The sequence below is a fragment of the Anolis carolinensis genome, chromosome 1 (genome assembly GCF_035594765.1).
Source record: "Anolis carolinensis isolate JA03-04 chromosome 1, rAnoCar3.1.pri, whole genome shotgun sequence".
NCBI lineage: Eukaryota > Metazoa > Chordata > Lepidosauria > Squamata > Dactyloidae > Anolis > Anolis carolinensis.
The window spans coordinates 158,415,283-158,432,150 of record NC_085841.1 but is presented as its reverse complement, the minus strand read 5'-3'; the positions used below and the strand labels follow the sequence as shown (position 1 = coordinate 158,432,150).

General features: G+C 39.3%; 1 protein-coding gene across 1 annotated transcript in view; it reads right to left on the bottom strand.

Moving 5' to 3' along the window:
* Positions 1-11,178: 11,178 nt before the first annotated feature.
* The window catches only part of col4a1 (collagen type IV alpha 1 chain), a 133,188-nt gene continuing 127,498 nt past the window's right edge, over positions 11,179-16,868 (bottom strand). The window contains exons 51-52 of the mRNA XM_062957341.1: positions 15,936-16,108; positions 11,179-12,290 (exon numbers count right to left, since the gene is read on the bottom strand). Coding sequence (XP_062813411.1) covers positions 12,209-12,290; positions 15,936-16,108 — 255 coding nt within the window. The 3' untranslated portion in view covers positions 11,179-12,208. The remainder of the gene's footprint in view (positions 12,291-15,935; positions 16,109-16,868) is intronic.

The following is a 16,868-nucleotide window of genomic DNA, read 5'->3' as shown; positions in this document are numbered from 1 at the left end:
ATGAATATTGTTGTTCCCACATTTGAAACAGGACTACCATGTTCACCATGCATTTGCTCTGTTTCCTTATCCACAATTGTTTTTTTTTTTAAAATAGGAAGCCATATTTGCTAAGTTGCATAATGATGCTATTCTGGAACCATCCCATGTGGTGCCCATGAGAATGAGCTGAACATGTGCCGTACTACTTCCACCATTTCATTTTATGTGTTTTTCCATGAACCAGCACTCGTTCTGTTCTGCTATTACTTTTAAAACTGCTGTATATTTATCCTTTATTTATCTTTAAACTTTTCCTGCACCCTGTGGTTTTTCTTGGCCATAATCTTTAATACATATTAATATTTAACAGAATGTATAATTATAGTAATTATTTATTATAAAATAATTATTGGTCCCAACTGCACCTCCCCTGGACACAGAGGGAGAGAAGAGGAGGCAGTATCTGCTGGACGTAATCTCTTCCCACACTGCCATCCCCTCTTCCTTCTCTATCATGTCTTCATTAAATTGTAAGCCTGAGAGCAGGAAACCATTTTTTTTTGTTTTTTTACTTGTAAAGTGTGAGGTACAGTGATGATGCTGCATAAATAAGTGGTCATGATGATATCTATCATCATCATCATCATCATCACTGGAGACATTTGGTGGATAAAGTGATAACCATATCACCGTTGAGTCAGAAATTAGGAAGCTAGTATTGTAGAAAGCTTAATTTCAAAATCTATACTCTCATAATTTGTAAATACTCATCTTTCCTTCCATCCTGACTGTCACTGCTGTAACCTTGGAGGGAGAGAAGTAGAGGCAAGTACAGCCCTCCCTCCATCCCAACTGCTATTGCCCTAGCCTTAACCATATTGTCAAATTAGTTTGCAAACCTAAGGGCAGAGAGCTGTTTCTTCTTTTACTTGAAAAGCACTATGTCTAGCAGTGGCGTTATATGACTTAACTAAATAACAACAGCAAGAAATTCAGAATGACATAATAGTGCTCCTGTTCTAATTAATTTTGTTTTTAAAAGTGCTGTAAAAATGCTAGAGAATGGAGAGCTGTTCTCTTGGAAACTTTTGGAAAGCCCTGGGGACCCCAAAGGGAGGAGCAATGAAACCACACCTGTACTGTGCTCACTATGCTTCCAGCATCACAATGAAGTAGGATGAAACATTCACACCCAAAGCAACTACTAAACTATAAAGAGCAAAGGCATCTTTAATATAAAATAATTTATTTCCAAATGACTTAAAAGGAGTGGGAAAGCCCCATATTGTGACGAGACAGCAGCTGCCTCCAAAATCTCTTATTGAGATTGTGTGGACAGCAAAACAGAAAAGGGGAACAGATAATCCTTTTTACTAGCCTCTCTAACATGTTAAAGAAACATAGATCTATGTTTGGTTACCAGACTGGAAGCATAGGAAAACTTGCATAGAATTATGGAAAAAATAGACCCATGTATGACTCCACAGCAAGCTGGCTTCAGGAAAGGCAAAAGCTGCACATCACAAGTGTTGAACCTGACCCAGCACATATGGTAGAAGATGGGTTTGAAAGGCAGCAGATCACAGGAGCTGTCTTCATAGACCTATCAACAGCTTATGACAGTGTAAATCATCGCCTTCTCCTGGAAAAACTTATTATATCACAAGGGACTACCACCTCACCTGCTTCATAGGAAATCTACTGCAAAACAGGAGTTTTTTTGTTGAATTCCAGGGCCAGAGAAGCAAATGGCAAAAACAGAAGAATGGCCTGCCTCAGGGGAGCATGTTTAAAATTTACACAAATGACCAGCCATTGCCAGAAGGAAGAGAGAGTTTTAGCTATGCTGATGGACTGTAATTATCTATGCTGATGATAGGGTTCTATGCAAGAGTTTCATCTATGCTGACCCAAGCAGGGAATTTTGAATTGGTTGAACAGAAGCTCTCCAAAGCTTTTGGTGCCTAAAAACCTGCTGATTCCTAATCCATCTAAAATGCAGACACGTGCTTTTCACCTTAAGAACAGACAAGCATCTCGAGCTTTGAGGATTACCTGGGAAAGAAACCCATTGGAGCATTGCAACACACCAAAATACTTGGGAGTTATCCTGGACCGTGCTCTGACTTACAAGAAACACTGCTTGAGTATCAAGCAAAAAGTGGGCACTAGAAATAACATCATACAAAAGCTGACTGGCACAACCTGGGGATCACAACCAGATACAGTGAAGATATCTGCCCTTGCACTTTGCTACTCTGCTGTTGAATACGCATGCCCAGTGTGGAACACCTCTCACCACATTAAAGCAGTGGATGTGGCTCTTAATGAGACATGCCGCATTATCAGATGATGTCTACGCCCCACACCACTGGAGAAATTATATTGTTTAGTCGGTATTGCACCACTTGACATCTGCCGGGAAGTAGCAGCCTGTAATGAAAGGACCAAGGCAGTGACATCTTTGGCCCATCCTCTGTTCAGATATCATAGAATCATAGAATCATTCTAATAGTAGAGTTGGAAGAGACCTCATGGGCCATCCAGTCCAACCCCCTGCTAAGAAGCAGGAAATCGCATTCAAAGCACCCCCGACAGATATCAGCCAGTATACCAACACCTTGAATCAAGAAATAGCTTTCTAAGATCTACAGAGATACTCGCAGGAACACCTCAGCAAGCGAGAGTTCAAAAGTGGCAGGCTAAAACCCAGAACCTCAATCCATGGCTGATACCGAATGAGAGACTCCCTTCTGGGTACACAGAAGACTGGGAGACTTGGAAGGCACTGAACAGACTTCACTCTGGAAGTACAAGATGCAGAGCCGACCTTAAGAAATGGGGCCACAAAGTGGAGTCCACAGCATGCGAGTGTGAAGAAGAGCAAACCACAGACCACTTACTACAATGCAGTCTGAGCCCTGCCACATGTACAATGGAGGACCTTCTTATATTGTAGCCTCACCAGAGGCACTCCAAGTGGCCAGCTAATGGTCAAATGAAATTTAGTATAATGCCAAGTTTTAAACTTTGTATTTTAAATACATTACAACTGTACCCTCGGATCACTTCTGACACAATAAATAAATAAATAATTAAAAAGTAAAGGCTAGTGGGCAAATAGTCATTCCTTGATGCATTTTGGAAGAAACCACGTGGCTTCTACAAGGTTGAAAATATTTTGCTTATTCAGAGCTTACCTGACCTGGTTGTTTCATTTCACATATGCACATTGTTACTATTGAACATATGTTTGTGGAAACATGCTAAATGCTCTCCTTTTTGTGGTGTGGGACCCTATTCCTATCCCCCCCCCTCCTGTAATTTCTCCCTTAAACACCAAATTTTATGTTATAGAAGTAAATTACTTCCTTAATAACTGCCTACATGCATTGAAAGCAATTTTCCTTTTTAAAAAAATATGCAGCCTCTGTGTTGCTGAATTCTTGTACTGAACTTTTTATGTGAATTTGCCTCAGACTGACCTTTGTCTCTTCATTGCAAAAAGAGCAAAAATGATCCTCTTCGGATAGACAGATGTCCCAAATATGTGCCTGGTTTGATACTATATATGGATGTAATCTACAACACCATAAAACTGCCAGCAAAACAGGAGGAAAAGAATGAGGAAGAACAGCCACCAATGGACGGTGAAGCAACAGCTCCCCCTGTGGCCGGAATCGTGAAGCTGGAAATATGTTAAAATGCCTCTGTGTCTGTCTAAAACTGAATGTTGTTTGTCTGTTGGCATTGAATGTTTGCTATATATGTGTTCATTGTAATCCGCCCTGAGTCCCCTTCGGGGTGAGAAGGGCGGAATATAAATACTGTAAATAAATAAATGTATTGTAGGCTGAAAGAAAATGTGGGAGGCAGACCTGAGCTTATAAACAAAGATGTTAAGATGTTGTTCACACTACATTTATAGCACTGTGATTTCACTTTAGGTGCTATGGCTCCATTCTGTGGAATCCTGGGATATACAGTATAGCAAGGAGCATTTAGAATTTTCAGCCTGAGAACTCTAGTGTCTCGCCAAACTACAGATCCCATATGATGCAGCCAGGCCTGTAGCGAGGGGGGGGGGGGGTTAGGGGTTCAACCCCCCCCCCCAAATTTTCAGGTTAAAAAAAAAACCTGGTTTACTCATGAATTTTATCTGGTTAACCAAATCCTCATGCTAAGTCTATGAGACGTAAAACATAGTCCCTCCAGGCACTATCTCAAGCAGATATTGACAGGTCTGAACCCGGGGGGCAGGTAGGTCAGGGGTTCAACCCCCCCCCCCCCAAATTTTCAAAACCCCTCCCGAAATTTTTTTCTGGCTACGGCCCTGGATGCAGCCACGGAAGCTGAAATGCCTTCATTGTGTCATGTGAAAGAGTTCCAGTCAAATACTGTCGTAGTAACTGCCCAGCCAATCAAAAATCTCTTCAATGTGGAGAAGTAATACTGAGAGTGACACATGGTTAGCACAGCACACCATTTGATTTAGTTGTTTTAATTATTCTGTCTTTCACTATCCCTTGGAAGTTGAGGAGGAAAGAGTTCACTTTTTCATTAGTAGTGCTTGCCATCTATTAGCTGTGTTTGATGTGCAGGTTGTTCAATTCATGTTCCAAATGAAAGAGCAAGCAGCTCAACTAAAGTGCTGCTCTTATTACTCATTTTATAGGCTAAAAAGCTAAAAACTGAAACTTAAGTTCTCAATAACAATATCCATGCCATGGTTAAAGAATTACTACTAGGCTTGAAATAGTTATGCACTGGGAATCTTAGAACTATTGGTGTGATGCTGACTTTAAAGAGTTTGTAAAATAGCTCTAGCTGACTGGATTAGTAACATTAAGGGCCCTTCCACACAGCTGAATAAAATCCCACATTTTCTGCTTTGAACCGGAAAATATGGCAGTGTGGACTCATATAACTCAGTTCAAAGCAGATACTGTGGGATTTTCTGCCTTGATATTCTGAATTATATGGCTGCGTGGAAGAGCCCTAAGAGATGGTGAAGAGGGCTTTTTTAAGTTGAAATTTGGTATTTCATTTTTTTTCCAAACAAGAAAATGCTCTCAAGACCATTCATGTCAAATTTTGGTCAAACCCCATTTGAAAATACTAGGATTATCCTTTTTTGTCACCACCATGCAGTTTCTTAAGATTTAAAGATGTTAATACTGCTTGTTCCTTTGTTTTTGTTTTTATTTGCAGCTTATTTGTTTCTTATGCTGTACCTTGTGTCATAAGGCACAGTAACATAACGTATATTTCAGTAGAGTATCAATAACTACATAAAGCCAAGCATTGGGTTGGAAAGGTGGCCTTAAATACAGCATTCACAGAAAAGCAATACCAAACAAAGAAGTTAAGATGTTATAATTGCATCATTTTGTTGATTTTGGTTATGTTAAACACACCCTCTCTTTAAAGTTAAACATCTTGGTCTTATTTATGAATGTGTCTCCACTCAAATACATTTTTATCAACTGGATGCAATTTTATTCCGTAGAATTGAAAATGCATGACCTGTTGTGACTGCGCCTTCGGGGATTATGGTTGATGGAGATGGAATTCGAAGAGGAAGAAAAAACCCTCGTGATGAGGGTTCACTGGAGGAGTTGCGCAGGAAGCGATTTAGAGAGCTATATGGGGGATCTTCTGAGGAAGATTCAGATGGGGAGATGGATGCTGAGGAACAGGTGGTGGCTGGGGAAGCGGGCACTGAATGGGCACAGCCACCGGAGATGTCTGGGGATTTGGGGTCTATGGATACTTCTGAACCTGGGGTTTCTGCAGGAGCTGATCCCAATTGGGATGCTTGGAGAAGGGAGGATGGTTCTTCAAGTGTTCATTGGGCTAAGTGTGGGCAGGATGATTGGGACTCCGACGAATTGCTAGGTACTCCAGATCCACGAGCTCTAGCTGTGTGGAGCTCAGACTCTGAGTAGATTTGGGACACCTGGTGTTTGGGTGTGAGTGTTTGGTCACCCAGGAGGAAGGGGAATAAAATGGGAATGTTTGGCCACTGCACTTTGCGTGTGGCAAGGTGTTGCTGAGGCGCCATTGGGATCTCTGTGTTTCCATGAAAACTGGACTTGGACTATGATTTGAATCTGCTGTTATCACCTAGCTTGGCTCTCGCTGTGTCTTATCGTGGACCTGTTTTGGATGACTGCACCCTCTTCAGACCTTGGATCGGAATTTGACCTTGCTACTGCCTTCGCCCTGTGATTGATGACTACTATCGGCTTTTGACTCCTGGCTTGCTCTTTGGACACCGCTGTTATCTCCTGACCTGACCTTGGAATCCCGGACGTCTTTTTACCATCCTTTTGGAGCCTTCGGCTTTATCCACATTGTGGAAGCAGTCTACTGCATTCTTAGTTTGTTTGTTTGTTTCCTGACCAATTTGGTGTTTTCTTTTGGGAACTGTTCCTTTGAAAACTACAGAGTCGGCTGGCAGGGCTTGGACTCAGAAAGTGCAGTTTGCACTAAGTTTGTTTAGCTTTGTTTTTACCTGCTTGTGTTGCTGAATTATATTTTGTTTGAACTGCTCTTGAAGCACTGATAGTGAAGTGTTTCAAGGTTTTTTCTATGTTAACATTACTTTTTGGCTTATCTGCTGAATAAACTCTATTTTTGTTCGCTAATTGGCGTCTGACTCTTGACATGACCTCTAACAACAGAATATGGTTCAGGGTGTGGCTGAACAAAAGGTATTAATGAAGAACTACACACAGGTTACTATTTTAATCAGAGGAGCCTATATTATACTATAAGTTTAGGAAAACCTGAAAAAAGAAAGAAAAAAACACTAAATCAATAAGTACAACATGCTATGTGCATAGAAACAGAATCAAACACACAATGTATGCAACAGAGTTAACAGTGAATATAATATTATACATAATTGTATAATCCAAATGACTTTATCAGACCTGGTCAAAATTAAAGCATTCTCCTAAATTTCCCTCAGATGAATTCCTTATTATAGTTCAGGCCAAATCTTGGCTTCCCCATCATATAAGGCTCATGTAGTTCACCTGGGATTTTATGTCAGTATTTGTTTGTTTACAGAGGCATTGCATGTTTGCCATTGTATGTTGGAATATGTCCTGAGTCCCTTTGGGGAGATAGGGTGGAAGACAAAGTTTTTATTATTTTTTATTATTATTGAGTATGTGATAGCATCCCAGTTTAGGCTACTTCAAAGGGCTGTTGGTAGGATAAAATGGGAAGGGCAAAAATAATGTAGAACACTTTCAGCTTCAGGACAGAAATGGAATGAAATTAGTTAAGAAAGATATGGGTTGAAATCCTGGATCAAGAGACATAAGTGTATTATGTAGCTATGTCTTTTAGCTTCATCAGCTAGTGCTATCCCCCAACCCACTTTCTAAGCAGCGCCCCTCTTCAACATAGCCATTCTGTATTGTTGGAGAATGAGATCATTATTGTGATGTGTCCAGCTCTTTTCCTGTACATGGATGTGCTGCAAGAATGTCATCTGCAGTATCCTTCAAGGCCTCTGGAGTTCTGCAGGTATTTGCTGCATTCTGGGTTTTTGTTTTGTTTTGTTTTGTTTTTTGTCAGGAGCAACCTGAGTTGCTTCTGGTATGAGAGAATTGGCCGTCTGCAAGGACGTTGCCCAGGGGACGCCCGGATGTTTGGATGTTTTTACCATCCTTGTGGGAGGCTTCTCTCACGTCCCCGCATGGAGCTGGAGCTGATAGAGGGAGCTCATCCGCGTTCTCCCCGGGTGGGATTCGAACCTGGCAGCCTTCAGGTCAGCAACCCAACCTTCAAGTCACAAGGCTTTAACCTGCTACTCCACCGAGGGCTCCGTCTGGTTTTGATGACCAGTAAGTGTGGGAGAAAGATAAGGCTTGCAGAGTTCACATAATTCTAACAAAACAATTCTAGCATAGTGTTGTTGAATTCTGCTCAAGGTTGATATTGTGAAAGGTCTAAATTGGGACATATCTTTTCCTGAAAGCATAGCCACAGGGCAAAGGATTCCAGTCTGATTTTTTATTATATTCACAAACAAAAGGAGTTTCACAATGTGGTAAACGTTCTGGGAAAACTTTTGACCTTTAAACAAGGTCATATTAGGAGGAAATATGAACATGGTACTAGATCATACTTTGGAGAGAGAAAAACATGTACCTACTTTAGATGTGATCCAGAATTTACATGAACTTCTAGGTGGGCACGATGACCACCTTTTGAAATAGAGACTTCAAGAACACCAGTGACACTGAGAGGACACCACTCTGAGTCCCTCCAGGAGTGAGAAGAGCAGTATAGAAATGCAATAAATATTTAAATAAATAGATTAGCAGAGTGGCTGGAGCCAGCTGTTGTCAGGCTCTTTTGCTCACTCAGTTGGGCATGAGAGAGGGAAGGGGATGTGATGGGAGGAAGGAGGAGGGTGGGTGAATAGTCCTTTGCAGAAGAGAGTTAGGGATGGGATGGAAAAAGGGAGGGCATGTCCATTCCCTAGCTCACTCATTCAGGCAGCAGAGGGGAGTGGGATGGGATGGAAAAGGGTGTGTGCATTCTCCTGCTCACCTGGATAGCAATGGGGAAGGGAACTGAAGAAGAGGGGAGCATGTGTGTTCCCTCCCTTGGGAGTGGGGGGAATTACTGACCGTGGTGGTACTGGGCTATATAAAGACTGTGAATGCAGTCCAGAGCACAGCCTGCTTGATGTTCCTAAAATTCCCTATTGAGCCCAGACCTCTTGAGGCTGCCACTGCTCCTTATTCTTGCCTTTGCCCTCCTCCCACCACTGCCATCCCACCTGTCCACTTTCATCAGCAACAGGAGAAGGACAAGGGCTGCAGCTGCTGGAAAAATCTCCTTCAGTGTTGTCATCCTTTTCTTCCTTCTCCTTGACAATGAAGGAGGTGTTTTGCAGCAGCAGAAACTGTAGTATGAACATTTGTAGAGGTTAGAATATTATGTTTTCCCAATTTTTGTGGGGCTGAATGTAGTTTGTCAGTATATTGTTTCCATCAGCTTATTTGTCCTTGGAATGTGATCTCCTGCTAATTATGGAGTATCCCCACTCTTGATTTCAATTTCCCTTTGATTTCTTTGATCTTTATGAGGAAGTCTCTTGTTTCTGTTTTTCTGCATTGATTATTTTAGTAGTTCTCTTTGTTCATGCACATAAGTTGCTGAACAGTTACAGGTGTAGTTATTTTTATATGATCTTTACATTTTATGGAAATGTTCTTAAGGTTATATTTTGGCACACTACTTTAGTTTTACTCTAGTTTTTGATATTTGTAGGTAATTGCCTGTGCCACAATCTGCTCTTGATCTTTATTTTATCAAGAAAATTGAGCCTCTTCATTTTCTGCTCCCAATTATGTCATTTATTTGATATCTATGTATATAATTGCCTCTTGGGTTGCTTGCAGAATGCGTCTGCAATGAACAAACTGTTGTATTTTCAAAATGTAATCATCTGTTCTCCTGCTTCACTTTTTAATCTTAGCCCAAATTTTTGTATAATCTTTTATTCTATTGTTTTCTGTTTTTGCGCATTTGTATCACCTATGATTAACAAGATGTTCTGTTTTGGTGTGTGATCAATTTACTCCTAGACTCTAGCACAGAATGTTTCAATTTCTTCTTCTTCTGTTTCTGATATTATTACATTGTATCATTTGATTTCTTTTGTTACATTTCACCTCACTATTAATGCTATGTTTTCTTTTAGATGTTCATTTCCTGAGTAAACCACTGTAATTATATGACTAAAAATGACCAATTTATATACACTTAAGTTCCCCATTGTTCTTCTTTTAAATGGGCCAGTCTAGTGGATACAGGGATAGTGAGACCCAGGACATTTCTGGCTGAGCTTTTTAGAGACCACTCCCCTAAACTACAAGCTTGGAATACAGCAGGAGGCAGCCACAGGATTTCCAATGGGATGCATACTCTTTGCATACTCTTTAAACTCTAAGTCTAAGAGCTAAAGAGCTGTCCTACTTGTGGTATATTGTTTTATTGTTAGACTAGGACTCTCAGATCCAGGGTATGGATTCCTGCTCGACCATTGGAAACCCATTGGGTGATCTTGAACAAGTCACTCTCTCTCCGAGTCTCAGAACAAATAAATCAAATCCCACCTGAACAAATCCTATGAAAATAACCCTGTAATAGCTTTGTCTTAAAGTCTTCACAAGGCAGTAATAACTTGAAGGCACATTACAACTAGCCCTCCTTCTGAAAGAAACTTACCACCAAATTATATTCCAAGGCCAGCCCTTTAATATGACTAAGCAATATTAAGGCATATATTTATTGTCTGTTTGCTTTCCATCTCCATGCAGTCTGCATCCCTCATAGCCTAGGCCAGTGATGGCGAACCTTTTAGAGACAGAGACGGCGAGTGGGGGAGGGGGGGCGGAGGGGGGCAGACGAGCAAGCGCGGCAGGCAAACGAGTGAGCAGGGAGCGGGTGAACAGGCGAGCAAAGGAGGCAGGCAAGTAAGTGGATGCAGGATGGTGAGCGGGGGTGGGTGATGGCCTATGTGCCAAGAGAATGGGTGTGGCGTGCTCCTTTTGGCACATGTGACATAGGTTCGCCACCATTGACCTAGGCCATGGAAGCAGCCCAGCACCAGAAACACATGAATTACTCCCTCCCTGCTCTCCCATAGCTCTGGTTTTTGGACACATCTAATAGCATTTTCCCACTGTGAAATATCATTCGCAGAAGGAGGAAAATTACTATATAGGATCCTTGTTTCTCATAGCTCAATACAGAAATTCTAAAAGATTTGTGTTCTAAAGCTTCTGCATGAAGAGATCTATTTTGGGGTTAAAGTGAGATAATGTCTCATAGAAAAACAGATACAAACAGTGTAGTAAATGTAGAAGCAAATATCCATAAAGAAATATTAATTTTTACAAAAATGTTTTGCCCCACCCGCAGCTCAAAAGGAATTATGCCTTTTGAAGTTTGTGATGAATGTGCTTGTATTCACCACTTCTAAACATTTTAAAACATTATTCACGTTGTCTAACCTTTAAATACAGGTTCACTACTTGCAGGTAAAGTGCAGTATCTGTTCTTAAGAATAAGACTACACCTGTGAAGTACAGCTGAATTCATTTTAAATAATTCTCATACAAGGAAGTTTTTAGAAAGTAATGACTATTGTTAAAAACAACATTTTACACAAATAGTTTTATTACAAATCTTAGTTTTTAAGAAGTACATAATCAAGGAATGGCCTTTTAAAAAAATATTTTATATTGGCTTGATTATTATATGGGAATATCTGTCTTAAACATCTTCCAAAGCCTGGACTATCCATAATATCTTAAAGCTTCTTATTTGTTCAAAGTCAAGTCATTCAGTGTATTAGTGCTTAAAACCCTGAAAATATTAAATACATGAAATGGTAGTTTAACATATATATTTTAATAGACATTTACTAGAAGTAGGTGTTCACACTTCTTTTAAGGTGAGAATGGTTATGGAATGGGGGCAAGGCTTCAATTGACAAGTTGTTGCATAAATACTAAATACATGTATGCTTGCCCACATATTGGGAGTATTCTGTGTTCCATAGGAAAACTGGCCGTAAAAAAGAGGGCGACACATTTCACAAGGAAGAATTCTGTTTTCTTTTGCCAGAAGACTCCTTTAAAGTGACACACAATTAAAACGAGAGGAAAGTTTGCATGTCAGTACCTCCTTTGTTTTCAATACGAAATTCTGCTGTTCAGTCATATCCATTTCCAGAACTCTTTTTATATTAGTATAAATTTGTACAACAATGTTAAGTACGAAGAGCCTGGGATTCAAGATATGAAGGGATTACAAAATTTTGATAACGTATTCCTATATATAATACTTACACATAGCAAAGGGGAGTTGCCCATATGAGGCAGAGCTCTATGGCTCTTAGCACCTTGGTTGATTTTTCTTTTTGATTTAGGGTAAGTATCAGTGCATCACATATACAAAATATGTTTATCTGAAAATGCTGTTAAAAGCTTATCTTCATTGTATTTTCCTCCTCTTCAGCAAGTAAAAAGGTCAGGAAAGCATAGAGCTTAGTAAGGTTAAGTTCCGGTAAGGCACAACTGTTTTCATACCTGGCAAGAATGAGGTACATCATATGATACATGCCTAAGTGTCACTGTTGTTAACAGAATAGCACCATATTGTGACATTAAGTACACCTGGAAAGTCATTATGTTCTTCTTATGCAGACTTGGCAACGGCTAACATTTGAGTGTAGTTCCCCTGCTTTCAGCGTGGAAGGAGTAGGTTTTCTGAAAATGAAAATGAAAAATAAGGATAGCTATTAATAAAAGTACACATTTTGAAGTGTATCAATCTTGGTAACTCAAGAGTTTTGGCTCATGAAGAGCCTAGTAGATTTTAAAAGGCAGAGCTTGGTCAGCTTGAATTCCTTGCTAGGTGGAAAACCAATTCTTAAACTTTAGAGATTGCCATTTGTTTGAGGTTGCTTCCCACATTACACTGGTTACTTTGAAGGATAACAACAGGGCTCATATTGTCATCGTATTGATATTACTGAAAAAAATTAAGCATTACTTCAGGATTAATGGATGTTACTAAGGCAGTAGCCATTTGATTCCAATAGCATATGGACTGGCCTTGAAACATTCCGTGGAGAAACTGAAAAAAAGAGCCGAGAAGGCAAGAACTACTGAACTGAAGCAAGGCTAGAAGAACATTTCTGTTGGTAACTCAAAATGACTAATCCACTCTTCTTGGAACTTTACTTCTCCAGTAAAACATATGGAAAACTTGTATCTGAGCAGCAGTCCTGTCTATTGAACTGTTGCAGTTTGTATTAAACAGACGTAGAGGCACAAAGAAAGCATGCCATAAAGATTTTTTTTAAATGTTCAGAGGTTGAATTTACTTTTTTATGTAAAATTTGTTGTAACGATCTAACATTAAAAAATTGCCCTCAAAATTTACTTTTCTGTTATTGAACAGGTATAAAATGCTGCCAAACTTTGTGAGACTCAAAAAGGAACAAAATAAGAGTGTTAACTGTGTCTGTTTTTGTCTGTTTTGGCAGTTCTGAATAAAGATGTAAGACAAGATGAGATAATTATGCATATCATGTTTAAAAATGTACAAGTTAAGATCATTTGCTGTTGCAGTGGTGGCAGTTTTGAAAAACTATCTGGAGAGTATAGAAGTGTCAATGGGAAAATTGGAAAAAATGGTGAGTTAGTATGTTTTAAGATTAATCATCAAAAGACAAAAGATGTTGATCAAAAATATGAAAATGGAAAACCAAAGAGAATTGGTGGACAAAACTGGCCATAAGAGTGGGAAGAAGGGTAAATAGTTGGTTATCATTATGACATATGATATGTTATGCTGTTTTAAAAGAATTGTGTTTAGACATGGAATGAAAGAAGGATATGCCTAAGATGGGATACATTAAATTTGTCATTCTTGGAGAGAATTTCTATGACAAAAATGAATGTTTTGCCTCCAATTGAGCTTTTAATCCATATAATATTAGTTTTAATGTACCAGTTTAATCAATGGAAGAAGGACCTATGTAAGTTTATATGGCAAGAGGAAAAACAAGAGTCAAATATAATGTGCTACAAAATGCAGAAGAAAAGAATAGGATTGTATTTACCAGATCTTAAATTGCATTTTGCAACCTGCTGTTTGGTTTGGTACTGAGCTATCATTGAAAGGGCATGATTTCAAGTTTGAGTGGCATGGATATTTATATTATGACAACATTAGAGTTACGGTAGGTTTTAATAATAATTCTGTAAGACATGCTTTATCAAGATATAAATAAATATAAGATATAAATAGATATAAACCCAGAGTGTGCCCAAAAATGCCTTTATGGGTCTCAGCATAAGAAACTCATGATAGAAGAGAACTGGTTAACATAGTAAGACCTTCTGGATAATCACCAAGGCAAATACAAAATTAAATTGAGCAGTTACTTGCAGAGGGATATAGTTTTTAGTGGAGGTTAAAGCTTGCACTATGTTATGATCGTAAATATATTTTTATAAAATGACATATAATTGGTAAATGACACCAAAGAAACTGTCTAGAATGTGCAAGAGTTTTTTTTAATGTATGTTGGAAATGTGGAACACATGATGGTACATGTTATCATATATGGTGGAGGTGGTAAAATATGTGTTTTGATGCAAGGATCTTAAAGGTTAACATTCAATTAAAATAATCATTCTCAATATATTTTATCTGCAGGATAGGATTGTTAATACTAGTGTTCTTTCTTTCCAAAAGAAATGGAGCATAAAGCCACTTTGAGTCTCCTTGTGAGAGAAAAAGTGGGGTATAAATAAATGTAATAATAATAATAATAATAATAATAATAATAATAATAATAATACAATTATTGAGCCCCCGGTGGTGCAATGGATTAAACCCTTGTGCCGGCAGGATTGCTGACCAACAGGTCGGCGGTTCGAATTCAGAGAGAGTGGGTGAGGTCCCTCTGTCGGCTCCAGCTCCCCATATGGGAAAATGAGAGAAGCCTCCCAAAAGGATGGTAAAACATCAAACATCTGGGCATCCCCTGGGCAACGTCCTTGCAGATGGCCAATTCTCTCACACCAGAAGTGACTTACAGTTTCTCAAGTCATTCCCTGACACGAAAAAAATAAAATAAAACCATAACTTTTTCTTTTGGTATCTATGGATGAACAGATGGAAAACAACCATGGGATGTTGTCTATGGCAACAAGACTGTTATATGCACAAAGGTGGAAGATTAAATAAGACCTACGAGGGAGGAATAGTTGTTGAAATTGACCGATTTAGCTGAAAAGAACAAATTACCTTCTTTGCTTAGAGAAAAATCATTTGTGACCTTTCTAAATGATTGCAAACCGCTTAGGGACTTTTTTTGAGGGGTGGTGGTGGTGAAAGACAATAACCTGAAAACTTTTGGTTCTGATAAGATTTGGTTATTGGAGGACGTTTTTGATATAAGGGAGAGATAAGAATGATTATAAGGTAAAGGTAAAGGTTTCCCCTGACGTTAAGTCCAGTCGTGACAGACTCTGGAGGTTGGTGCTCATCTCCATTTCTAAGCCAAAGAGCCGGCATTGTCCATAGACATCTCCAAGGTCATGTGGCTGGCATGACTGCATGGAGCACAGTTACCTTCCCGCCGGAGCGGTACCTATTGATCTACTCACATTTGCATGTTTTCGAACTGTTAGGTTGGCAGAAGCTGGAGCTAACAGCGGGCGCTCATTCTGCTCCCAGGATTTGAACCTGGCACCTTTCGGTCTGCAAGTTCAGCTGCTCAGCGCTTTAGCACACTGTGCCACCAGAGGCCCCCAGGAATGATTATAGTAATTCCTATATATAGTCTATATCATCAGTATAACCACAGAAAAGATAGTCTGAAGACTTTTTTTGGCCATGTTTTTTTTTATATTTTATTTTTCTTTTTCTTTCTTTCTAAAATAAGATCTTTATTATACAGGCAGTCCCTGACTTACAAACGGCTCATAGTTAAGAATGGGGATGAGACAATAGGAAGTGAGAGAAATCTGCCCGTAAGAAGGCAAATTAATTCCTGGAAGAGTTATCATAATGGAAAGGTGAAGATTTCTCACCAATCCCTTCTTTCCACAACAAGCCAATTTTTTCAAAATCCAATTATCACAAAGACAGGAGCACAGACAGCAGGACATAACCCACAGGCATATTAGCTCTTCTCTGTGAGATATATATATATATATATATATATATATATATATATATATATATGGCTGCAGTTGCACTTAAAAATGTACCTGTTACGACTTATATACAAATATAACTTAAGAACAAATCTACACAACTTATTTTGTTCGTAACTTGGGAACTGCCTGTATTTTGAAAATTAAAATATTATAAACAAAATGCTTCCAACTTACTTGAACATTTCATTTCTCTCAATAGTGGCTAGCCAGAAGCTGTAAGCATTGGCATAATAATTGCAGGTGCCTTTTCCATGGCATTCAATGAAGGGAGCGCTGCGAAACTCTTCAAGGCAGGAACCAGGGGAGGCCAGGGCTTGCCCCGAACCTTCAGCACCAGCACTGGTATGCTGCCAAGAAGTAAAAGTTATGCATTAGCATATTCAGGAAAGTTTCTCTAGCTTCATGTTCTTGTAGTACATATCAGTTTGCAGCAAGTGTGCACCTAACAATATGGAGGGCATTAACACAGCAGTATATGCTTTCCATATACCTGAATGCTTTTGCTAGAAAGTTTTAATTTGCACTATATAAACATGTTTTTACTGCTCACATTGTACTTTGTGAAGTTTTCTTCCCTGTACACTACACATTGCTATGGTGTGTTCCCATGCACTTTAAATGATGCTGTTCTTTTAATCCTGGGAGTGGCTGGAAAGAGCACAGGAGAGGCTGCCAACGCCTTATCCACCTTTATTCTCAATTCTATCATGATGTCATGGCACCTTGCAAGCATGGCAAATTGGCAGCTTATTACCACAATGCTAAACACTAAACAGAATATGAGTTATCTGCCCCGATTGCTTTATGTGTAGCCAGTAAGTTGTATTTGTTAAAAATCTCAACCTGTAAACATTTTAACCAACATAAACTTAACAGGGTTGTATGTTTTCCGGGCTGTATGGCCATGTTCCAGCCACACCTATGGCAGGTATCCTCACTTTGAAAAACAAGTCCTAGAAACAGCACCAAAAAGCCAACTGTATGGTTCAGATATGTTGATGACACCTTCACCATTTGGAGCCATAGGGAAGAGGAACTCAGCAAGATCCTGGACCACCTCAACAGCATCCACCCAAACATCCAATTCACCATGGAAAAAGAAAAGGA